Source organism: Peromyscus leucopus, chromosome 7 (genome assembly GCF_004664715.2).
Source record: "Peromyscus leucopus breed LL Stock chromosome 7, UCI_PerLeu_2.1, whole genome shotgun sequence".
Lineage (NCBI taxonomy): Eukaryota > Metazoa > Chordata > Mammalia > Rodentia > Cricetidae > Peromyscus > Peromyscus leucopus.
In genome coordinates this window covers 100,463,293-100,488,584 of record NC_051069.1, presented here as the reverse complement: position 1 = coordinate 100,488,584, position 25,292 = coordinate 100,463,293, and the positions used below count along the sequence as shown (strand labels likewise).

Below are 25,292 nucleotides of genomic sequence, written 5' to 3'. Positions count from 1 at the left end.
TACTTCATTCAGCAACATACTAAAATATATGAGATTCCACACTATAAAAGATGAACTGTGTGGTACATAAAATACATGTCAATAAAACTGTGGACAAAAATAACCTGATGGAACTAAAAGGAAGTTTTACATTGTATATTGTAGGCTGGTCATTGGGGAAATGTTCGTGTGTGTGTGTGTGTGTGTGTCCATCTGTCTGTCTGCCTTCATTGAGCAGCTAGAGCACTTCATTCCCTCTGTCTCCTCCAATTTCTCCTCCTCTTCTTTGTTAATCTTCCTCCTCCTTCCTCTTCTTCCTTCCTTCCCACCCACTCTCTTTTCTTTATTTTCCTCCTCTATCACTTCTTCTCTCTCCTTCTGCATTGTCCTCTGCCTTCTCTCCATGTGTTCCCTTCTTCTTCTTTCCCCCTCCTTTTTTTTTCTACTTTTTCAGGTTTTTAAGCACAATAGCTTCAAGTCAGTCTAATATTTCAAAGCATCCAAATGTTTCTTGTTTTGTGTAGAGTAAAATTCCAACCTTCAGTTCCTGCCGATCTAGCCCCTCACTTACTTGCAATGTTTTGTGAAAATGGCTCCCCCATCTAAGAAAGGCCGCCTGGGTTGTAAAGTAGGAAGAAACTGGGATTTACATCTTAAAGCTACAGAAACACTCTGAAAATGAGATTTAAAAAAAGAGGTCTGTCCGAAACTTGGTCAAGTATGGGAAACGATGCCATCTCCCCCATCTTGCTCCCAGACAGTCTGAAGGATTTGCAGCAGAGAGCTCTGAGGTTGAAGCAACAAGCACTTCCTGGAGAGCTGGGGTGTGTTAGTGCAGACTGGAGCTGAGGCCCCTTCCTCCTGTGCTTACCCTTCTGCCCCATACTTCCTACTTCTGCATTTTGCTTTGCTTTGTGATTTCCCTTTTCTTCTTCCCAATCTCTCTGGAGGGGAGGGTACACCGAGTTTCCCTTCCAGCTGTCCTGCTGTCTGTTCCCTCTCTGCTTCCTGGAAGCTGCTACACACACCCCTGGGACTAACTTTGTATCTAGCATCTTCTAGAACTTGGCCAAGCTTGGTCAGGGCCCAACACTACCTGGCTGCCACTTGAGCGACACTGGTGAACTGGATGTGTGGCCTGCAGGCTTAGAGCTTAGACTGCATGGGAAGTCAGGTTGCCTCAGTTGGACTCAGATCACTCCTACACAATGATCAGGCTCCGGAAAATGTATCTGACAAATCTGGGACCCATTCTGATTTCGAATTCCAGGTTTCTATAGAAACTAGACCACTCACAGTGCTAAGCATGGTGCTTGTCACACCAACATAGTGTTTAAATAGTTGCCCTGCCTTCCTTTAAGCCCCTGGAAAAAGAAAGCCAAAACCATTTTAAACTCTTGGAACCTAAAACTCTTAAGTCTTTAAGTAACAATTTCAATATGATTTGAACCTTGGAACACTTCTCACCCTGTGCTTTTATCATTCCTGTGAATGTTCATTTTTAGTCAGGTACTTCAGTGCTGCATATGTGTAGACTATCACTCTACCTGTTCCAGATGACCAAGGCTCACAAACTGGCCCAAGCAAACAATAAAGCTAACCTTAAAGAGCTTCTAACATCACTGGCTTTGTGGCTAATTTTTTATCAGTTTATTTCCTCATGGCTGTGCACAAATATTTGGACTCACAATCTGAAGCTATGGTCCATCATGGAAACTGATTATTTCCATAACATTGAAAGTTGCTCCCAGTCAGAAGGTTGGAAAGATGTTAGAATCCACGTGTAGCTGTTTCTCCTCAACTCCCAGTTCTATACCTGTTCTCCTAAGTCACCCCTTTACTTATAGGAAATACTATTTTATTTTTAATTTGTTGTGGCTACAGGTTTAGTTCAGAGCTACAGCTCTTCTGTATTCGCTCTCCAACATCAATAAAAATAATTCATACAATGCTGCACTCTCAACAGAAATTGTCCACTTTGCTACTTATATGGGGATAAATATCAGTTTCTATAAAGTTCCCTTCAAATTTAGCTGCATGGGGGCTTGAGAAATGAAACTTCAGAAACATGCATGGGACATCATGACCTAAGACCCCTCAAATTGACATCTCTTTGTCCTCCACCCTGTCGCTGTTTCCTATCAGTCTCACTAAGAGAAGTATTTCACGTAGCATTAAATATTCAAGAGATGGGAATTTGTAGGCGTAGCTTGAGTCCCATGTACCAGTTTAGCTTCTAGACTGTACATGCAAATATTGAAGGGATGTTTGTCTTTAATCCACCCTTCTCTAGAAAAATTGGCACATCTGAGAAATAGGAAGAAAAGATTTCCATAAATACAAGCTCAAGATGTGGAATAGACACTGGCTAACCCTATCCTTCAGCACATATCTCAAACTCCCCAATGTCCCTTTATGAAGCAATCAGCCTTTTGATGGCTGGCTATTATCTCTCTACTTCTCTGGGTACCAAATGCTTTGTTGATTCCTCTCTTTCTGCCAGGTTCTGAGTCTTCCAGCAGCGCAGGCTCCTCAGGATCGTTGTCCCGCACTCACCCGCCTCTGCAGAACACGGCCCTGACCTCTAGTGTGGCAACTGGTTCTCCTGGCTGTATGCCCTATTCAGAGAATGGAATGGGGGGCCAGGTCACTCCCAGCAGCACCAGCTACATCCTCCTTCCACTTGAAACTGCAACTGGTATCCCACCTGGAAGCATCCTTCTTAATCCACACACAGGTCAGTCCTCCCCTGCTCTACTATGAACATGAGTTATTAAAGGTTTGTTCTTCTGTTTGATAATTGAAATTTACTATCAAGGTTTCTGAAAAATTCTTGAGTAGGGGACAGAGTGTAGGGACTACTTAGTGGTGACTTTGGGGATGTCTGGATTACAGCTATATGTGTAAATGCATCAACATTCATATAAATCAGAGACATCCCAAGAGTGACCCTTTCTCAAGGGTTAGGGCTGGAGCTCCATGGTAGATTCACATGCCTGACATGACTAAGGCCTTGGGTTTAATTCCAAGTCCTGAAAATGGAGAGGAGAAGGAGGAAATGGAGGAGGAGAGAAGGAGAGGAGAGGAGAAGGAGATGAAGAGGACACCAGGCAGCAGCTGAGGCAGCATTCCCTTCTCTGGGTCCCTTCTTCTTTGGCTATGGAGAGTTTTATCCCATTCTGAGGACCTAAGATCAGAGTCAGCAGTGTCCTGAGCTGGTACATACCACCAAACCTTGGTGTTTTTCACACTTAATGCTCAGTATTATATCTGATACATTTTTCACTCAACGGCATTCAAGAATGCAAGGCATCCCTTGGATTCACCCCAGCTCCCTGATTATAGAAGATTATAGAACTTTACCCAGTTCCTGCAGAGTTAGAAGAAGCCACATAAGTAAAGAGAATAATGACAAGCCATTAAATAGCTCCTCGTGGGGAAAGTAGACCCAGGCTACTTATAGTAGGGCTGGGAAACTGTCCCTTTCATAATTATGGCTCATTCCATGATGAATAGCCAATTTCCCTAGGGGACTAGATAGCTCCATGTTAACAACTAAAAACCTAGGACATTGAGGATCCAACCTCAGTAGATAAACTGAAGAGAATCCTGAAGGAAATCTGCCTAAGTCCCCTCCAAGACCTCATTGTCAACACTCTTTAGGGTCTCAGGAGGGAAAAGGACTCTTTTGGTTGAAATGTGCCAGCCTCCCCAAGAAACAGACCAAAGTTCCCCCACCACAGAGAGCTGGGAGTCCAGAATATTATTAGAGCTATGCTGGCACACTTAACATTAACAGAATGCAATTCTCAGGAAAGGAGTCTGCAGTTTAGCTCTGGTATGTAGAGTATTACTTCAGTTATCTAAGCTTGAAACTACAACAGCTGAACATCTCACGTGAGTGATCTATCTGGCTGGGTCTGCTCGCACAGAGAGTGGTTCTGGCAATTAGGACCCTCAGTGCAAAATGAGAACTATGGTAAAATAGCTCTGGAGTAACTGCGTGTCCTCATAAAGCATATGGCCTGTTCTCCGAGCATGGGATTTGATGGAGACATTCTGAAAGTGCTGTAAGTATGAGAGAACAGAAACCATAATCATTTTATCAAAAGCCACTTGAAAGCCTCCGACTGGCTTCTTCTAAAGAGCATTTCTGAATGGCTCCGGTTTTATTGGGATTATTGTAAGCTTCATAAGAGAAATTAAAGGACACCAATATCATATCCACTACTCTGCTCTCTGACTGAAGGATGATCTGATTGTTGGAGAATAGCTTTTGCTGTTGATTAGATAAAGGGCTTGCAGAAAGGAATGGGAACGGAACTTTCAGGGTGTGTGTGTGTGTGTGTGTGTGTGTGTGTGTGTGTGTGTGTGTGTGTGTGTGATTTGTTTTAAGCAGAATTTCAGAGTGTCTTTAAAAAGACACAACAGTATGTTTTGTAGAGTATTATTAGCAATGATAGCATGGCTTTACATGTGTGTATATATTATCATATGTAATCTCACTTATTTAGCAAAGACATAGAATTCTGCTGATGCCAAATTCTGATTCTTATTTATTGGCTGGAGTCACTTAAGGCTGTTATCAAAACATCTCTCTTTGAGAAAGGCTTTCAACTAGAGGAAAGGCATTGCTGAATGGCTTCTCTACAGGCCTTAGTCTGCTCTGACAGATACATCCCTCAGGAAAATACACAGTAATTGTATTTTATAGTACATCTGAGTGATGAGCAGTGAGAAATCACGTTTCCCAGTGAGATAGGTGGCTCAGTGGTTAAAGTACTAGTTTTGCGAGCCAGGGACAGGAGTGAGGATCTCCAGAATGCCTGTGATTGCCTGGAAGGTGTAGAAGTTTGCCTGCACTTTGAGAGTTGGGAAAATGGAAACAGGAGATGCCTGAAACACACTGGCTAGCAAGACTAGCCAAACTGTCTTTGAGTTCAACTGAGATATCTGCTCTCACTGAATAAGGGGCAAGTGATTGAGGAATACTCCTGACATCCACCTTGGCCTCCTCAAGCACATGCAATCATGAACTTGTACTTACACACACATGAGTGTGTGCACACACACCTGTGCCCACATATCTGCAAACATAAATATGCACATACCACATACACATAAAAAAAGAAATTACATCTCTTCTTTCTAGAGTGTCTTCAGTTCCATTGATAGAAAACATATACATGCAGGGTTGGGGAGATAGCTCAGTGGTTAGAAGCACTCATTGCTCCTGCAGACTACTCAAGTTTGGTTTCTAGCACTCAAGTCAGGTTGCTCACAAACATCTGTAAATCTGCCTCCACAGGATCTGACATCTCTGACTTCTGTGGGCACACACACACATATACACACATAGGCACATGTACACACGCACACACACACACACACACACACACATGCACACATACACATGAAAACTAATAAAAGCAAAATACATGCATGTGTTTAAAGTATGTAATACATACTGCACACCTTTCGGTGGTATGTGTATGTGTGCCTGTCAGTACATAAATAATACATACCATGTGATTATTTGATGGCCTCTACTGTACTCCATGTCTTCTGGGCTGAAACCCATCCTTTGCTGCTGTCACCATGGGCGAGAAATCTCTCTTCATGCCTTCCCAAGCACGTGACACAAGTATTTTCATGTTAAGCACCAACGGTACCTTGTTTCCCATGCCCTTGGCAAGTTCCCTTGTTAGCATATTTGAAATCAATTTGTGGGGAAAGACTGTACTATTATTTAATTAATTTTTTAAATCCATAGAATGAGTGACAGACTTCTAGGTACAATACAAGTACTGGATGGTTACTGGTGAAATAATATCTACCAGCCATCACATGTGTTTATCTAGATAGCAGAGTGATTTCCCACCCAATGCCATATATTTAAGAATGTGCTCCATGTATGAAATTAAAATTGGTTGAGCTTGCAAGATTGGGTCAGTGGGCAAAAGTGCCTGCTTCCAAGCCTGACCATCTGAGTTTCATCCTTAGAACTCATACAAAGGGAAGGAACTGACTCCTACAAGTTATTGTCTGATTTGCTGATGGATGTGTGGTACATGTGTGTCCTACTCATGTGTCTACTGTATGAAACAGAGTAGAACATCCTTTGCTTGTATAAATGACTGAACTTTTGCCATGTCTTAGACATAAGGCATACTAAGAACTCTCCTGTGTGTTCCTTTGGCTCCCCCAGGACAGCCACAGCTATAGAGGAATTTCCTGTGTATATGGGAGTACAAAGTGGTATGTGTGTGGGAGGGTACATGTGTGTAGTGTGTGTACCCACAGGTGGACAGAAGCCAGAGGGGGATGTCAGATGTCTACTCTATTGATCTCGACTTTTTTCCCTTGAGACATTCTCTCTCCCTGAGCTTGTGGTTAGACTAGGGGCCAGCAAGCTGCCGCAATCCTCCTGTCTCTACCTCCCAAAGTACTGATGCAAATGCAAACATGCAACCACCCCAGCTTTTTGAATGGGTGCTAGGGGTTCAAATTCATGTCCTCACACTTGTTTGGCAAGTACTCTTACCTACTGAATCCCCTTCCAGAGTCCCCAGAGATTTGAATTTTGTCTTGACCACAGACGTCTTTCATTCGGCCTCACTCAGGCCCTTTTGATTCCTCCTGGCTTTTTTCAGGGAACTGGATGAGTGGGCAGTCACAAAGTGACTGTCTCTGCCAGGCAAGTCCAGAATCTTGCCTGTCTCTGCCAGGCAAGTCCAGTGATCTTCCTTCAGCTGTCCTGGACCCCAGCGTCCTTTGGGTGGGTCTAGCAGAAGCTTCACTGCGATCTGAAAACACCCACAGGCAGCCTCACTCACACTCCAGCTGATGTGTTGTCACGCTGCTTTCTCTTCATCGTGTGCAAAACCACAACTGTGTAAGGGCGCAGCATTTGGGGAGGTCCTCACTCTGGAGAAGCTCTTAGTACCCTCTCTTTCAGATGCTCCTCCTGGGCTTCTACAATCCTAGAATTTCACCAGGATTCCCAGCTTCTGTTTATCCAAAGTGCTTCTGCATTGTTCTCAAACATGCCCTGAAATGTTGGTGCACTGTCTGTCAAGATGTCTTGTAAGGACTGAGTTAATCCTTACCTACGGGATTTGTCAACATTTGCATACATAGCCTTCTACACAGTAGGAAAACAAAAGCTGCCCCGTTACCGTTCTATAAAGTGGAGAGCAGACGTGCCTTGGTTTCAAGAGCCGATGACAGTTTTCTTTCTTATGTGACTTTCCTTGTGTTTGTTCCCTTGTTACTAAGATAGTTATAACTCTTTCTAGGGAGGGGGTATTTGCACTTCCTGACACTTACTCTGGGACACAAGCATGCCACACAGTGCCTATGGAGGGCAGAGGACAACCTGTGGAAGTCAGGTCTCTCCCTCCACTGTGGGGAACCTTAGGACTGAACTCAGATCATCAGGCTTGGTGGCAAGAACCTTTACCTGCTGAGCCATCTCACTGCCCTATAGTATTTTTTTTTTATTTTTTGCTTTCCTGCAATAATAACAAAGTGTTCTGCCTTATGTAATTATCCAATAATTACCTAATATTGAAATAGTAGCTGATATGTTGATGTGGAAAACTTGCTAATATTATGTGGTTGAAAAAAATGTGTATTTGACATCCAGTCCCTTTCTCTTCCCCTGCCTTGAACTGAAGGCACCCCAGCTGATCTCCGACATCAAGCATTTCCTCCCTGTGCCCATGTGCATGCTGTGGCCCACTGGGCCTGCTCCTGAGGCTTCTGCCACTGTCGATTCTATCAGCCTGAATAAGCTCAGGCCCAGCCGGGCTTTTCTTTCCCCTGCAGTCTGCAGCGGCTGTCACTCAAACTAATTGCTTGTATCAGTGTAATTTTTGTATCTAGATTGATGGAATTCGTCAGACACAGAGGAGTTACTGTCGCCTGACTTGAAAGCCAACAGCCGTCTGGCCCAGGTGTCTTTGGGAAGTTTCTTTGGTTCTCTTCTCTGGCAACCACAGTGGCTTTCCCTCAGCTCTGCCCCCTTTCCTGGGTGGGCACCAAACTGGTGCTTTACTTCTCCTGCCCTTGGGCCCAGGCATCTCTATCTCAGGGATCATTAGGACGACTCTCGGAGGCAGCTATTCTGAGCCTTCTCTTTCTTTGCACCATAGTGGGCTGATCACATTTTAAGCTGAGATTGTAGAGTTTATCTATCACAAAGGACATCTGAGCATTTGGGGTCATATTCTAACTGGAATTATAGGTAGATTTTCATATGTCTCAGACATGGTGGCTAAAAGCTAGGTCATTAAAAAAAAGAATCCATTCACCTGTGTGTGTGAGAGAGCTAGTGTATGTTCATATATATGTACTTTGGGTAAGTGTTCATATAGGTACACGTTTGTGCAGGTGTAGGCCCATGTGTGTGGGTGAATGTGCGTGGGGGGGTGAGTGTGTATGTGTGTGTGTGTGTGTGTGTGTGTGTGTGTGTGTGTGTCCTATGAGACCATAGGTAAACAGCAAGTATATTTCCTCAGTGGCTATTCATTTCCTTTTTGAAACAAGGTCATTCATCGGCCTGAGGCTCACCTGACTGGTCTAAACTCATTGTCCAGGGAGCCCCAGGAATCCTCCTGACTCCACCTCCCCAGCATTGGGGTTACAAGAAAACTGAGTGAGAACACTCAAAAGGCTGATAGACATGTTTTTAAGCTGAAGTAATTTTTTAGTCTTTTCTAGATTGCTGGCTTTGCAGAACAATGAATTGATTACATGTCTAGAATCTAGAAAAAAACTTAGTTTTTAAGAAAAAAATTCATAACAAATAACAAAATGTAGCTAAAACTAAATGGAAATAGTAAGAATCGTGCAGTAAGCCTTCTTGGCAGACTGTCTTTGGACCTTCAGCCCATAAGTAATGACCTGGAGACTTATTGTTATGAAAGCTTGGTCTTAACGTAGACTTTTCCCTAATAAGCTCTTATAACTTAATTAACACATACATTTTTTTGTAATCTACATTCTGACACGTGGCTTGGTTGCCTCTTGCTAGTAAAGCACATCTGATTTGCTCTGATTCTGCTGATGAAATTGCACACCTAGATTCTTCTTCCCAGTTTCTCCCTCTGCCTGGAAGTTCTGCCTATACCTCCTGCCTAGCTATTGGCCATTCAGATTTTTATTACACCAATCACAGCAATATATCTTCATACAGTGTACAAATATTCCACAACAAAATCAGATTCCTGGAACATTAAGAACTTAAAAAAAAATGTTAGGTGGGTCTGGTGGTGCATTTCTAAAATCCTAGCATTCAGGAATTTGGACAGATTCTATGTCCCATTGTTCCAAACCCAAAAAGAAATCACTCAACTTAATCAGCATGTTTTCTGTGAGTGTATTCCTGGTTCATTCTCTGTAGCAGTCAGTGGTTTCATTATGAGACTACTGTCATAACTTCCTTAGTCCTGCAAGGTATACTTGTTAATATGCCATGATTCAAGTTTCCAAGTTAATTTGTTTGCTCCTATTTCATAACAGTACATTGTCTTATGGGGGTCATATGTATACTCCCCATCTGGAATACTCTGCTTCCTCTGAGTCAGTTTTTAAATTTTATCTCCCTCTTCCCATCTATCTTGCTCTCTCTCCTGCTCACTTCTTGTTGGCTAAATTCTCTCCCATGAGACTACCAATCCTAGCTTATTCTGCCTATATATGAGTAAGACTGTCAAGGCAGGGTTCCTGTATATGATGCTTCTAGTTCTGAATAAGCATGCTCCCGAAAGCCTTGTGTACTCAGTAAAATGCACAGACTCAGGTTTGGGATACGTGCTGCAGGGGAGCTCAGCTTTCTGCTCACACTGTCTGCCAACACTCAGTGGAGATGGCTTCTCTCCAGAGCACAGCACTTGTCCAGGGCGTCTTTCTCCCTTTAGGCATTTTTCTTAGGTTTTTGTCCGTGCGCTTCTGAGTTCATCTCATAGAGAAGTATACACCTCAGCTCTCTCTTCCCCACGGGGCTGCAAGGGTATGGGGAAGGGAAGCAGTCACTTTCCTCCTGTACCATTTCTTTTCCCTCCTGTTTTGCCAGTGTTGCTGTGACCCTGCATGACAGTACAGCTGCCATGGCTCCCACCTTCCCTGCCTGGATACTCGTGCATTGGCGATGCCTTTCAGTTCTCACTGTTACAGTCATGGTTCAGGTTGTGCTGTGAACGCTTCATGTATACTCTGATAAGTCAGTTATATTGGGAAGGTAAACTGATTTGGAGTTTCATTACGCAGAGGCACCTCCTGAGGGCTCTTTCCCTTACTGTTTATTTGTTGTTGTTGTTGTTGTTGTTGTTGTTGTTTATTGTGTTTATTTTGCCAAATAAGTTGCCTGGTCTCTCTGAGTCCAACTTTATTTCTGCTGAGGTGGAAATGAGAACGCATATCCACAGGGCTCTTGACAGATCTGTGTGCAAGGCTCCTGCCTGCCACACTGTAAATGTGTTCTCTGTTTACCCGTCATGTCCCATTCTCTCAAGTCCTGCCTTCCACTCTCCACAGCTTGACTCTCACTTCCATGTCCTTCTTGTGAGCCTCCATCTTTTCCTAAGCTTCAAAGCCACACAGCCACTAAGCAACCAACAACATCACAGTGAACATGCCATTATCTCAAAAGATGGTTCTGTGAGCTTGGATCCAGCCTGAGATAGTTTTGGTCACAAGTCGTAACACTGTGTCTCCCAAACTAGGTCCACATCACTTTAGAAGTATAAAACTTTATAAAGAAAAACAAAATTACAAAATCTATAGGAAAATGGATGGAACAGGGAAAAAGTATATTAAGTAAAGCCCCAGGCTTGGGAGGATAAATGCTGCATATTTTCTCTCATGTCGACCTGGCTTTCACTTGTAATATGTACATATCTATGTGGGAGTAAGTGTGCGTAGATGTCTGGCAACTGAAAAGGGCCCATGAGATGTGAGAAATGATATTTTAAGAGAGGGAGGTGGGTGAGGTAATACAATGCATGTAATTTGTAACTAGAGGGGGGACTAAGGGGGATAGGAGGGTACAGTGGGGATGAGCATAAGAGAGATGAGGAATCGGTCAAAGCTAAGCATGTAAGAAAATGCTATGGGGAAACTTGTTCATTGACTAATTAAGTAAAAGAGCAAAGAACCTCCGGTTGTATGTACTTAGAGAAGTGAGTGATGGATCGTTTCATTCCCTTGCTTTGTGTATGCATTTGTGGGACTGTAATAATTCTTGTTTGGTGGCCAGAATGAGTAGAAGCAAAATCAGTGTTTTGGCAGATAGCTTGTGACTGGATGTAGTCAGAGTTGTGTAACTGGAAAGTAGCTGCTGTTGCTCAGTGTGCATTATCTCCCTGATGGCTGTAAGACACAGGGGCAAACCCTAGGGCTGCATGAAGACTGCTTCTGCACAGGCCTTTCTACTGGTTTCCACTGTCCATACTTTCCTTACCTTGCCAAATCTCCCTGAATGAGGTGAATTTATTTGTGGCTTCTTAAATTACTACATTCTCACCCAGTCATCCAGTTCAAACTAGTTTGGGTCACAAGCAGTAACACATTGTCCTTGGAGCAGGGTTCATGTCTTGAGTTCCTATTGCACACCCTTTCACTTTAGGGTATTTTCAGAGATCTAGGAGAGTGATTTTTTTTCTGCAGGGAAAATGGTGTCTAGGAGGGTGCTTTTTTTATCTGCAGGAAAAGCAGTGAGACACTCATCTGAGCCAGGCTCTGTATGGCTTCATTTCAGGTCAGCCCTTTGTGAACCCGGATGGAACGCCTGCAATATATAATCCTCCTGGAAGTCAGCAGACACTGCGTGGCACTGTTGGTGGGCAGCCCCAGCAGCCCCCACAGCAGCCATCACCTCAGCCTCAGCAGCAGGTCCAGCCATCACAGCCCCAGATGGCAGGGCCACTGGTCACTCAGGTGAGGAGCTGGCTGGAAGGAGGGAGAAGAAGGGATGGAAGATGAGAGCTGCCTAGGCTTCAGGTCAGCAATCCATCTTGGAGACAGGATGTCTTGTGGAGACTCACTACCCATCAGGCTTTGGGGGGATAATCTTCCAGAGTACAATCATTGGTTGACACAATATTATGAGCTTATACCCAGTTCAAGTGTCTACTGAGTGAGAGTAGGTACTAGGGGAAATGAATGGACCGTGTTTTAGGTCTGATGTAAAGCTACAGATGCAATTTATAATCCCTTCCTGGACTTTGAGTTAATTCATTCCTACCCATCACAGATCAAATGTTCATGTCTGTAGAATCAGTGCTGAGCTCTTCCTCAGTGAGAAGAGCAGATCAGCCAAATCGCAAATGACCTAGATTCTCATCCCTGGGCTCCTGAGAAAGGTACCGAGATGCCTCCTTCCCTAGGGAGGCACAACAGAACCTGGTGTTCTGAGCAGGCTCCCTGGGTGAGCCTCCTTTTTATATGCTTTTACTTCTTAGTCCTTGAACAATGTATGTAGGTCCAGAGCATCTAACACACATCAAGTGCCCATCACTGATTTTGTAAAGCCGTGCTTTCTTGAGCTTCCTGGAGACCAAGGCTACCAGGCTCTGGCATACATAGCCTTAGGCTTGCCTGTGTGGTTGATTTGCCTCTCTGCAATGAGTGATCCTAAAGAAGCTGTTAAGTGTGGAATTCCAGCCCCGCACTCTCCTGTCTCCTGACCAGTGTTTTCTTCCCTCCAGTCTGTCCAGGGCCTGCAGCCATCTTCTCAGTCCGTGCAATATCCAGCGGTCTCTTTCCCTGCCCACCATCTCCTGCCTGTGTCGCCAACACAGCACTTCCCCCTGGTACTGTATCATATGCACAGCGCACGCGCACACATGCACACACACACACACACACACACACACACACACACACACAACACACAAGGAATTTTCATGGGTTCTGTGGTTTTCCTGTTCAGCTATAGATGACACTGGATGCATGGCCTGGGCTGACTGTGAAGTCATTGAGTATGTGTAAATGTCTCATGCCTGACCGACAGTCCTTCCCTCCAAGCAACTTTCTTTCTTTTTTCACCTGTTTTCCCAAAGTTAAATGCTTCTGCAATCTGATACCCTTTTTTAAAGTTTACTGTGGAAACAACCCAGTCAGTAAAATTCTTGCTGAGCATGAGGAACCAAGTCCAAATACTCAAGACCCATACAGCAAGGTAGGCATGTGATGAGTACCTGTAGGCCAGGCGCTGTGGAGACAAAAATTAGGAAGACCCTTTTGGCTTCCTAGACAGCCAGTCTAGCCAAACTGGTAAGCTCCAGGTTCAGTAAGAGACCCTGTCTCAAATCATAAGCTGGAGATATGTCAGACAAAGACACCCAATATTGACCTCTGATTTCTCACGCATATGTACACATGTGTACCCATAGCCATACATGAACATGGACACACACACACTAAGTTTACTAGCTAAGCACACCCACATTGTCCTTAGAGTTTGAAGTCATTAGCAAACAGGTTATATGATCTTGCTGTAAAGTTGTCAGAGTCATCTAAAACTGAGTCAGGATACAGCCATCACTACCCTCAGCTCCTGATGTTGGTCCCCCTAGGAACCCAGCCCCTATTTCCCTTACGTGTTGCCCTGACTAGCAGTGAGTCCTTGTGGAGACAGCACACGTCCATATGCATCAGGTTAGGTTCTGTGAGATGGGTATGTGGATCCCATTCCCATTCCAGAAGGAGGGCTTGTCTTCTCTCAAGCAGGCAGATCCAGGCTTGCTGCTGGGAGGCCAGCTGACAGCCAGGCCGCCCCTCACTGCAGTGCCCCCTCTTTGGAGCCCGACCCCTCAGGGATAAAGGAATAATTTCCTTCCATTGAAGGAAGACGATTCTGGCCAAATTGCTTCCCATCTCCGGACTCTCCAGCAGAACAAAGCTTGATTTCTTGCATGATTTTTTCTTGTTATGTCTGACTGAGGAATTCTTTTGTTTCTTTTTTTCAGTGTGTGCTTCCTCCCCCTTCCTCTTCTCTCAAGTGTGAGTGTGTGACTGTCCCAGTTTGCTTTCCTCACGGCCAGGTTCAGTTTACCTCACCAGTGGCTCCTTTATTTCCCTGGGTCACAGAGAGAAGAGGTGGCTGCACGGTTCGGCCAGCTGAGCGTGAGTCGGCAGTCCTCCGGAGACACCCCTGAACCTCCCTCTGGTACCGTCTACCCCGGCTCCCTCATGCCACAGCCAGCTCAGCCACCCAGCTACGTCATGACTTCTGCAGGCCAGCAGCTCTCCACAGGGGGCTTCTCAGACTCTGGCCCTCCAATCTCCCAGCAGGTCCTTCAGGCGCCCCCCTCTCCCCAGGGATTTGTACAGCAGCCTGCACCTGCACAGGTAGGTGTGGGCTCTCCTTCCCTTCTTCACCACAGATGGCTTGTGGCCCTTTGACATCTGTCCCTTGTCCTGCCATCTTGGTGACTAATGTCACCATCACCAATACATTTTGTCCACCTCACCAGACAGGCAGTCCTGGGGTCCAGAAAGTGGGTCAAATGAACCTCACAGAGGGTGTAAACCAGAGATGACCCATTTCCCATTCTGCTGGCCTAAGGCCATGGAAGGAATTGACTCGGGTTAGGGAGATGGCTCACTTAGCATAGGGCTTTATGCACAAGGGTGAGGACCCGAGCTCAGTCCTCAGAAGCCACAGTAAAAAGATGAGTGTGGTGGAGCACACTTGTAATCCCGGGCCTGAGGAGGCAGAAGCAGGTGTAACCCTGGGGCCTACTAGCAAGCCAGTCTAGACAGATCAGCCTGTTCCAGGCCAGTTAGAGACCCTACCTCAAAAAAGGTAAGTTGGATGACTCCTGAGAACTGATACTTGAAGTTGGTTCCTGGCCTCTACATGTATATGTGTGTATACACACACACACACACACACACACACAGAGAGCAGACGACAGAGAGAGAGAAGAGAGAGAGAGAGAGAGAGAGAGAACATTGGGTTCTATGTGGTGTTGTTTACATGGGGGAAGCCAGGAAGGGAATATCCTGAACCAGGACACTTTAAATTCTCTCCCTTGCTGCTCAAGAAATTTGTTTTCCCTTCTCATCAATTCATACCCATCTCTGGACCTCAGCGGCAGACAGGCCTGTCTCTGTGAGTACAAAGGACAGAAGAAAGCCTATACCCACTGTCCTTTCCTCTTCCCCAGGGGAGGCAGAGCCCATACCCAATCTCACAGGTAGCCATTAATCATATTTAATTGACTGGAGCATGTAAGACACCACAGATCACTGCTTTTTACTGTCTTCTCTAAGACTGATTACATGTTCCTTTTCAGCCCCAAACATCTCTGGGGCTCTCCTGGGTATCCCTTGCAGAATATTGGAAGTGATTACTGTCAAGATGGAAAATGCACACCAGCATTTTCTGGTCCATTTTCAAGGCATACACATCCCAACCAGCTTCCGTCCTAATTATGAAGTATAGCCTGGGAGGTGCTGTTTAAAGTGCATGTCACCGTGGTGCCGTTTGTTCCGCTGCCTTCACGTCTTGAATAAATTATTTTCTCTTCAAGCCACACAAAATCCTACACCAGAAAATGATTTTCCCTCAGTTGTTCATTTTGAGTGGTTAATTAACAGTGTACCTCCAGTCACCATCTCAGGAATATTTCTTCCCTAGTGGGATTTAAAGTGATGTTTAAAACAATTTTAGGTAATAGGAGAAATTATTTCATTAATATATTAATTATTTTACTAATAAATTAAATATTTCAAGCTTTATTATCGGGAACAAACAGACCCATAGATACAGATGTAGGTCACAACCTATAGTGACTTCCGATGTATATTTTAAAGTCTAGCTAGCCAACTGCGCAACACTGGGGAGAATTCCAGCAAGTCAGTCTACAGATGTTTATGGAAATGTGTGCAGTTTCTTCAGAGGACAGCCTTAGAATGTTTGTTTCCTATGGCTTGTATGTGCTTCCTTAATGCCACCAGAAGGATTCAGCAAGATGTAGGAGTGAGGCTAAAAGCAACCTAAGGACCAGACATGGAAGAAGAATTTGTTACTCCTGGTCACTTCTTCCTAAGATTTATTTCTTTCCTATTTTTATCCACTTTTGGATTCCCCACATCTTCATCGAGTCAGTTCAAACTGTACATTTATACCCCTTGAGGCCATCTTTATTCCTTTCTCCCTTCAAAACTTTCATACTGGTCTTTCAACATATTTCTCTGGGCTCAGTTCACTTTCCTTCTGCGAGAATGAAGGGATCAGGATGGGCCAAGTGCTCATTAGCCTCTCTTGTTTGATGTCACCATTCCTAAGAAGTAAGCAATGACCTGCCCACCATGGAGAAGTGCTAGGTACAGCTGTCCAAACCTCCACTAGGTTCAGAGAATAAGAAGAGGGAGAGGAAAAACAACAACAACCAAAAAGGAGTAGCTCCTAAAAATTACACATGTGAAGTTCAATGATTTTCAAATTATGAATGCCCATTGGGAATGTTTCAAGCATTGAACTCTACCCTTTATCCCGGAATTTTTTTTTTTTTCATATGAATGCTAGAAGACTACAGAATAGATATCATGGGCTGGTGAGATAGCTCAAGGGGTAAATGTTCTTTCCACCAAGCCAGACTGAGTTTGATCTGGAGACTCACATGCTGGGAGAGAAGAACTGACTCTCACAAGTTGTCTTCTTATCTCCACATGCATGCCATGGCATGCAGATGCCCACATTTATCTCCACTTGCCTGCAAACACCACATACTTATGTATACACAGTAATAAGTGTTTTTAAAGAATGGAAATTGTATTCATGAGTTTATATTTAAACAACACAATCTTTTTTCTAAAGAAACAAAAATGGAAGAACAACAGATGGGTATGTACAATGCTGATGGATAAGTTAGATAATGTTGCCCTAATTCTTAATATCGTGGGGCATTTATGTAATATGTAACATGTGACAGTGACTTTTAACTGCATCAGTTTTCTCAGGAATTCCTAAGGTTTTTATTGTTTTGAATTACCTTATAAAAAAGAGCAAACAGCTGTGGAGATGGCTTAGTTCATAGCATGCTTGCCATGACAGTGTGAAGACCTGGTTGGGGTTACTATCACCTGTAAAAGATGGGTGTGGCTATGTGATCTGTCACACAATAACTGGGGAAAGGCCAAAGGCAGGAACAAGTGGATCCCTAGACTTTACTGGCCACCCAATTTATACGAGTTGTTGACCTCGGGGTTTAGTGAGAGACCCTGTGTCAAAGTAAGGTGGAGGGACTAGAGAAATGGCTCACTGATTAAGAGCACCTGCTGCTTCTGCAGAGGACCCAGGTTCCATTACTAGCTCCCACGTGGTGGTTCACCACTATTCACAATCCCACTTCCAGAAGATGTGATGCCCCTTCTGATCTCCACAGATACAAGACACGAACATGGTGTGCATACGCATATGCGGGCAAAATGCTCATATACAAAGAGCAAAATAAATATCTTTTTAAAAAATGAGGAGCTGCTGAAGAAGACACCCAACATCACACTCTAGTCTCCACATATACACAGGTACTCCCATTCACATGTGCACATACACACACATCCACACACATCCCACCACCAGGACTACCATACTCCCACACAGAGGGGGCAGTGGATGGATAGATGGAGGAGGAGGAGTAGGAGCAGGAGGAGAAGGAGCAAGAGGAGCAGGAGCAGGAGGAGGAAGGAGCAAGAGGAGGAGGAGCAGGAGCAGGAGGAGGAACAGGAGCAGGAGGAGGAGCAAGAGGAGAAGGAGGAGGAGGAGGAGGAGGGAGGAGAGAGAGAGAGAGAGAGAGAGAGAGAGAGAGAGAGAGAGAGAGAGAGAGAGAGAGAGAGAGATAGAGGCTAAATCGCCATGCACAATGCATGCAATTACTAAGTTGCCGATTGTGGCTTGGTCACTGAGGCAGAATAGTTTCAGGCTCTTCCAGCCTCTTCCTTTGGTCATCTACAATACTAGAAAGAGAGAATAAATTTCATGTTGATTCCATGACATTCCAGAACCACAGCCCTACAGTGTTTTCTTTTCTTCTACCCTGGGATAAAGATAGGGGACATATGACACACTCTAGTAGAAAGATGGAAAATTGATATCTCATTGACATAAGCATATCAGAAAATAAAATAGCCATAAACATCAGAGCTAAGAAACAACTGGTTCATAATCTTTGTTGTTATTTTCCAAGACAGGGTTTCTCTGTGTAGTTTTGGTGTCTGTCCTGACCTCACTCTGTAGACCAGGCTGGCCTTGAACTCACAGAGATCCATCGGGCTCATAATCTTATTCTACATACACAGCTTGTAAACTCTTGGGTGTAAAGTGGTTGGCCACTGTTCTCTCTTTAAGGAAGATGATAAGAGAAAAGCCAAAGGCCTGGGGATAGAAGGGGTTAGCTGAAATCCATAAGAAAACAGCATTACATAGCATTAATAGGTAGACAAAGAAGTCTTCTATATCAGAGAACATTTGATCCCAATGGGGAGATTTAGGATGTTTTCACTAGCTATCAGATTAAATGGTGTATGGAAGGTAGACAGGCCTAGGGTTACAGACCTATATCCCCACCCTCTGAGGGAATGAGGCAGGAAAATTGTGAATTCAAGGCCTGTTTGGGCTACAGAATGAAACCAAGACTGGGCAACTTAATATAAGACTCTCTCAAAATGAAAAGTATAAAGATCTCTGAGGACAGCTGGAGAGATCAGTCAGTCGGTAAAACACTTACCATGCAAGCATGACGGCCTGTGTTTGATCCCTTAAACCCACATTAAAAAGCCAGACATAGTGACTCACTTTGGAATCTCAGAGCTGGGCAAGTGGAGAGAGGTAGGTTCCCTGGATTCCTCTTGCCAGCCACTCTCGATGAATCAGCGAGTTTCAGGTCATGAGACTCTTGTCTCAAAAAAGATGAATAGTGCCTAAGGAATGACACCTAAGGCTGACCTCTGGCCTCTACACCCGTGCTCACACACATGAACATGTATGTATACATACACACCTATAAGATGCCCTGGATATAGCTAGGTGATTGCTAGGGCTCTTACTTGGCAAGCATGGAGACCTAAGTTCAATCCCCACTACCAAAAATCAGTTTGCAGAAGATACATAAACAATATCTTAACACAGGTTCCATTTGTGTTATATATGCTGCATATTTTGAGAAAGGCTTTATGTAAATCACTCTTTGAAGCCTTTGCTAGACATCAAGTGGCCTTTTGCTGCTCATGACACAGTCATCAAGTGGCCAGGACTCCTCCCAAGAAGCTCATTTCTATTCCATAAAGACCGAGGGTCGCCAGTAGTGGGGAGCCTCTGGCCTCTTCCTGCTGCAGGGTAGATATGTGTTTCCCTGGTGGCTACATCTCTCCTCCAGCAGCCAGATTGCAAGCCTCCTTGAAGTTCAGGCTTAGGAATCCCAGACTTTACCTCTGCCTCTTGGCAAGGATCAAAGCAGGTCATGGAGTTTCCTCAGCTTCCAGAGCATAGACAGGAGCTGTCTCCCATCATGGGAGAAAGGGCCTGCACATGGAAACAGGTGTGAAAGAGGAAGATTATGGCCCACCTTTACCATCTGCCACAATTAAATAACACTGTATAGCAGAAGTAGGTTTTATGATAAAAAAATATGTTTCCAGTGCACAGCTCTCATCTCTGCTTTTCCTCTCATCACTTCCCACAGATGCCCGTATATTACTATCCATCTGGTCAGTACCCTACCTCAACCACACAGCAGTACCGACCCCTGGCCTCAGTCCAGTACAGCGCTCAGCGGAGTCAGCAAATACCACAGACAGCACAGCAGGCAGGTACGTGAAATCTGTTTCCTTTCTGTTCTCTGGCTTGGTTATTTTTGATGGTGAATTTCATAGATGTACTCATTGGATGAGTCCCCAAAAGAGACAATTTAAGCCACATGTTTTTGCTACCCAGGGAAGCTAACAAAGCATTTGATTCACTGTGTGGGAAATTAACAGGTACGAGAAGGAGACAAGGTGTATGCCTGCCAATGCATGCGCAGTTACTCCCCACAAGCTATTCTTACATCCTCTGAGTTTATTTTCAAGCAGCAAGACAAGTGCCTCCCTATCTTCCCAGCCTGTGCATTCTTGTTTCCTTTTCAATCTAAAGAGAGTATTTCCCTAGTTCTCAACGAGCCAAATTAGGGTGTTTTGATATTGTCCTAAAACTCAGCACCGTCTTTAGAAGAAAGCTCCTGACTATGTATGCAGCATGCGTTGACGGAAACTCTGACTCCGCGGTTCGCTGTCGCGATGGCCACATGCCTGCCACCCAGAGCCCCGGCAGCCACTGTGCAGCGGGAAGGGGGGCCGATGCACTGTAAGAGAGTGAGTAGCAGGTCTCACAGTGAACCGGTCTCTTTCCCTGCTGTGTCGCACGCCTAAGGAAGGCCGTGATCCAGAGAGCAGCAGGCGCCTGGCAGGGCTGAGGGGATTGCCACTAGGCAGAATTCTGTGTCATTCCTGCTGACCAAACTGCAGGGGGAAACTGCTAATTGTCATGCTGAGGATGCCTGCTTGGAGACTCTGCCTCTGTAAGTAGGTCACACTAAAGAGCAGGGCTCCTGCTGTGGCGCTCCCTGGCTTCATGAATGCCTGCTCTGAGATCTGATTTCTGCACTGGATAAATGGGTACACAAATATGTGATATGTACAGACACGTGTGGGTGACATGGATAAGATATGTGCCATTTTATAAGCTAAGAAAAAAAAAAAAAACTTCATAATCCTAACAAGGATTAGTCACAGGCACAAACATCCCAAGATCTCCAATGTTGATGATGTTACGGCTTTGCCCGATCCAGATCGGAGACAGAACTCTTCTGCACCTTGGACGGCTATGTGTTCTTAAGTTCATGTTATGACCTATTTAAAGTCTTTGAAGAGAAATTAGAGGAACCTACAACCACCAGTTTTTGTTTAAATGCTGTATTCCTTTGGGACCTCTGAGTGGCCTTGTACTTCTGTAGAAGTAAAAACCGAAGAGTTTGAAGTTATTTTTAAGGGAAAGCCTGGATCATGCATTTTGCAATTGCCAGGAAATCTCCAGTGTTAGGTAGGGACTGTGCTGTCTGTCCTGCTCAATCCTGCAGCACAGTGCATTTGCATGCTGAACTCTCCCATCTTCGTCTCCTAATTACGTTTAAAATTACGTTTTAGGGCTGTGAGAAAGCTCAGTTGTTAAAATACTTGCCATAAGAGCATAAGGACCTGAATTTGATCCCCAGAACCCAGGTCAAAAATAAAAAAAAGTAGTGTGATGACTTGAGTTTGTAATCCCAGCCCAGGAGAGGCAGAGATAGAGACAGGTAGATGCAGGAGGCTCACTAGCCAGCCAGCTTAGTCTACTCAGCAAACACCAAGCCAATGAGAGACCCTGTCTCAAAAACCAAGGTGTATGGCACCTGAGGAATAAAAAAGTTGTTCTCCAGCTTCCACATGTGCGTGGATGGACACCTACACACAAACCACACTTGCACTCATGTGAGAACACATATTCACACATAGTTATCTTTAATCACCCAGAGCTTAGTTCAGAAGGTACCACAGGGAAGGTTGCCTTTGGGTCAGGGATGTATCTGGAGGAGGCACAATGCAGGTCATTAATTCTATTGATCTCGTGTTTATCTAACATAGTGTCAGTGTGTGGCTTTCAGATTCTAAAAATTTATATTAGTCCCATGATAGGGTGTCATGGTAGAAAGGGATTGTGGCTACAACCGTGTTGGAATCTGCTGAATGCAGAGTTTGGGTCTGTGTCCCAGTGCCAGGGAGTCAGGTGCTATGCTAACAGGGTCCCAGAATTAAGTTTATAACAGTCGCTGGTCACGCCTTGGCTGTGCCTCTTCTCCACTGTCTGCTCTGATGACTGACAGCATAGGAGAAAGTGGCTGTAGCTTTTTCATTTTTTTGTAAGGCCTGGTGGGAATATTGAGAGATGTAGAATTCGCTCCTGCATCTCTAGAAGATACATGGAGATGGTCTTTAACCACATAACTTGGTAACCTGGTGCCTTTGACTTGTCCCAGGTTTCCAATAGCACCACGGATATGCCATCTTTAAGTGACCCTGTGTAATAAAGAGCAAATCCAATGGAAAGTTCATGTTCAGAGTGGTGACAGGCAGGTTCTAGGTATCCAGGGCACGGGTGACAGTAATTGTGGTCTGAGAGTGAGAGGCAAGAAGAGGGAAATGATTCAAAAATGGTGTAGTCCCCAGAAGGGCCACCAACAGCACACGGATGCAGAACAAGATCTTTGTGCTCCTAGGTTTGATGATTGGTTGCCCCTGACACCTGGTCTATAATCGCAGCAGCGCTTCCTGCAGGCTGAATGTACTGTGGACTGGGGGAGCCAGATGTTAGCTCAGACTCACAGAGCCTCCCACAGCTGTTCTGTGATGAAGCGTGTGTGTCCTGCATTCTGAGCCCCGTGAAGCCAGCAGAGCCGCACCTGCTGTGGCTGGTTTATTTGTGGGAACAATCCTATTATTTGGACATAGTACCTTTAGACCAGCAGTTCTCAACCTGTGGGTCGAGTGGCCCCTTCACATGGGTCACATATCAGGTATCCTGCATATCAGATATTTACATTATGATTCCTAACAGAGGCAAAACTAGTTACAAAATGACAACGAAATAATTTATAGTTTTATGGTTGGTGATCGAACACCACACAAGGATCTGTATTAAAGGGTCCCAGCATTAGGAGGGTTGAGAACCACTGCTTTAGATGGTTTGTGGCAGCTGTGTTTTCTGGAGGAGCTGTGAAATGCCACCCTGGCTCTCATCGCCCACCGCACCCCCACCATCTTGGAGGAAAACTCTGGACTGATTCTGACCCAGGGCCGCTCTACAGACATGCTCCCTCACCCTTCCTCCCTTCTGGGCACTCACATAATGGAGCATTTTGGTTCATTAAGGCCAGTGAGATTCATCCCCATTCTGCTTCCGGATACTCTGCCACTCATATGTATTTAACTGTAATAAAATCATCTCTCTCCCTTCCACATTCTTGGATCCTCCTGACAGTTACTATGTCTTTCCTAGGCCGTAAAACTCCATGTAGTGATTTATTTTATCTTTTTCCATTTATGTGTGTGTATGTGTATGTATCATACATGCATGTATTCATATGTGCACATATGCATGTGTGTGGGCAAACTGGTGTGTGGGTACATGTGGCAAGCAGTGACTCAAGGTTGATGTTGGGAATCCTTCATCACTCTTTTGCCTTATTCTCAGATATGGCTAATCTTACTAGCCAGCATCTTTTGGACCCCACCTGCCAATGCTGAAATTACAGGCAGGCCTATATGGCATTTACTGGAGAATTGGGGATCAGAACTCTGGTTCCAATGCTTGCCCAGCAGGTGTGTTCTGCACTGGGTTATCTCCCTAACACAGGCAATGAATTCTTATAGAAAGAACTGGAGTCCTTACAACTGGCTGAGCAGGACACTGAGTGCACAGATATTAGTCACATTGGGGACAAGATTATTCTTGGTTATTTCCCTCATTTTGCCCTGTTGATAGGCACTATGAAGAATCCCAGGCTGGCCATTATGATAAATGCAGACCAGGGATAGTGAGCAGTTTTGGAGAAGACAAAGAGGGTATTTGCTAAATGACATTTGGATCTCACAGTTGGAAATTATAAACCTTTATTATAGACTCTCTCATATGGGAATATTATATGTTTTGTGCATGTTTGAAAATGGGCATTTGAAAAGAATCTGAGTTTGGCATTTGAGGAGCATTGACCTGCTAAAAGGAATTGAGAACTGAACCTCCTCATCTGTTTTTGTTGTTGTTTGTTTATTTCTTTGCTTGGGACTTTGTTTGTTTGTTTGTTTTGAGGAGACTGTGTGAGTTTGGTGTTATGTTTTCTTTAAATGTTGACAGAATTCTGTTGTGAAGTCAACTCAGTCTACAGGTTCAAAACTCATTTCATTATCTTTTCTTAATAATTTTATGAGAAATTCCAGAGCATTTAAATTACAAGTTGTATCTCTTTTAAAAATTTTATGTATATGTGTGCATGCCTGAGTATGTATGTGTACTGTGTGTGCACACAGAAGCCATAAGAGGATGTCAGATCCCCTGAAGCTGGAGTGGTTGTGAGTCTCTGATGTGGGTCTGGGAACCAAACCCAGGTCCTCTGCAAGATCAGCAAGTGCTCTTAACTACTGGGTCATCTCTCCAGCTCTGTAATTGTATTTGTTTGTGATTAGAAGGTCACTCAGATTGTCAAACTACTCAGACTTTACACACTTGATTTTGAACTTGAGAAGTTTATTCTCAAGGAATCAGCTCATTTCTTGAAAGCTATGGAATTCAGGAACATAAAATTGACATTGTTATTTGTATTCCATTATTATTATTATTATTATTATTATTATTATTATTATTATTATTATTATTATTATAGTTTGCAGCGGTAGGGCTGGAATCCAGGGTCATGAGCATGCTGAGCAAGCTCTCTAGCCCTGAGCTATATCCTCACTCTCATTCTCACTGTTCTCATAGCTCTGCTCATTCCCAACTCCTCTCTTTATTTTTGAATATTCTTTCTATGTTTACCAAATTTACCCAACTTGTCATCGTTTCATTGATTTCTTTCTCTATTATTTTACCATTTCAATTTCTGCTCTCTCTGTTTCTTTGCTCTGCTCATGCCAGGTTTGTTCTGATGTTGTTTTCTGTTTTCTTGAGACAGGAGACTCAACTAATTGGGCACATTTCATTTTTTTTTTTTTTTTTTTTACTATAAGCATGAGGTACTCTGCTCCCCTCACAGTGAAGCACTACCTCTGTGTTCCTGTTTTCATAGGTTATATTTTCATTTTAATGGTCTGATTTCATTTTAGTCTTTTTGCATGTTGTTGGGATCAAACCCAGGATCCTGTGAATGCTAGACAAGCATTTAATCAGCCAACTGTACCTCTAGCCTTGTACAAATTTTTAAAGTTTCTTTAGTATTGCCTCTTTGACCCATGTATTATTTTGTGTCATATTGTTTAATGTACAAGGGTTTGGAGTTCCTTCTTGACTTTCTGCTATTGGTTGTAGGTTGATTCTATTACAGTTTGGTGGAGATTTTGTGTGATTCTGGTTCTGCTAGAATTTTGGGGTGGCTTTGCTATGCTTGCCATACTCTGCCTTGATGATGCTCTGTGAACTCTCGGGGAAACTGGATAGCCAATGTTTAGGTACCACGTTCTACAGATGACGTCTGGATCTTGCCAGCTTGTTTTGCTGTTGTGCTCTCTCCCACATGTTT

At 44.1% G+C, this 25,292-nt stretch overlaps 1 protein-coding gene across 27 annotated transcripts in view; it reads left to right on the top strand.

Moving 5' to 3' along the window:
• The window catches only part of Arpp21 (cAMP regulated phosphoprotein 21), a 167,825-nt gene that overhangs the window by 94,492 nt on the left and 48,041 nt on the right, over window positions 1–25,292 (top strand). For 23 of the 27 annotated variants that reach the window (XM_028895219.2, XM_028895216.2, XM_028895207.2 and 20 more), the window contains 5 exons: window positions 2,483–2,716; window positions 11,741–11,919; window positions 12,690–12,794; window positions 14,074–14,334; window positions 19,674–19,800. In XM_028895219.2, coding sequence (XP_028751052.1) covers window positions 2,483–2,716; window positions 11,741–11,919; window positions 12,690–12,794; window positions 14,074–14,334; window positions 19,674–19,800 — 906 coding nt within the window. The remainder of the gene's footprint in view (window positions 1–2,482; window positions 2,717–11,740; window positions 11,920–12,689; window positions 12,795–14,073; window positions 14,335–19,673; window positions 19,801–25,292) is intronic. The other 4 variants (XM_037207993.1, XM_037207992.1, XM_037207991.1 and 1 more) reach the window with 1 other exon arrangement.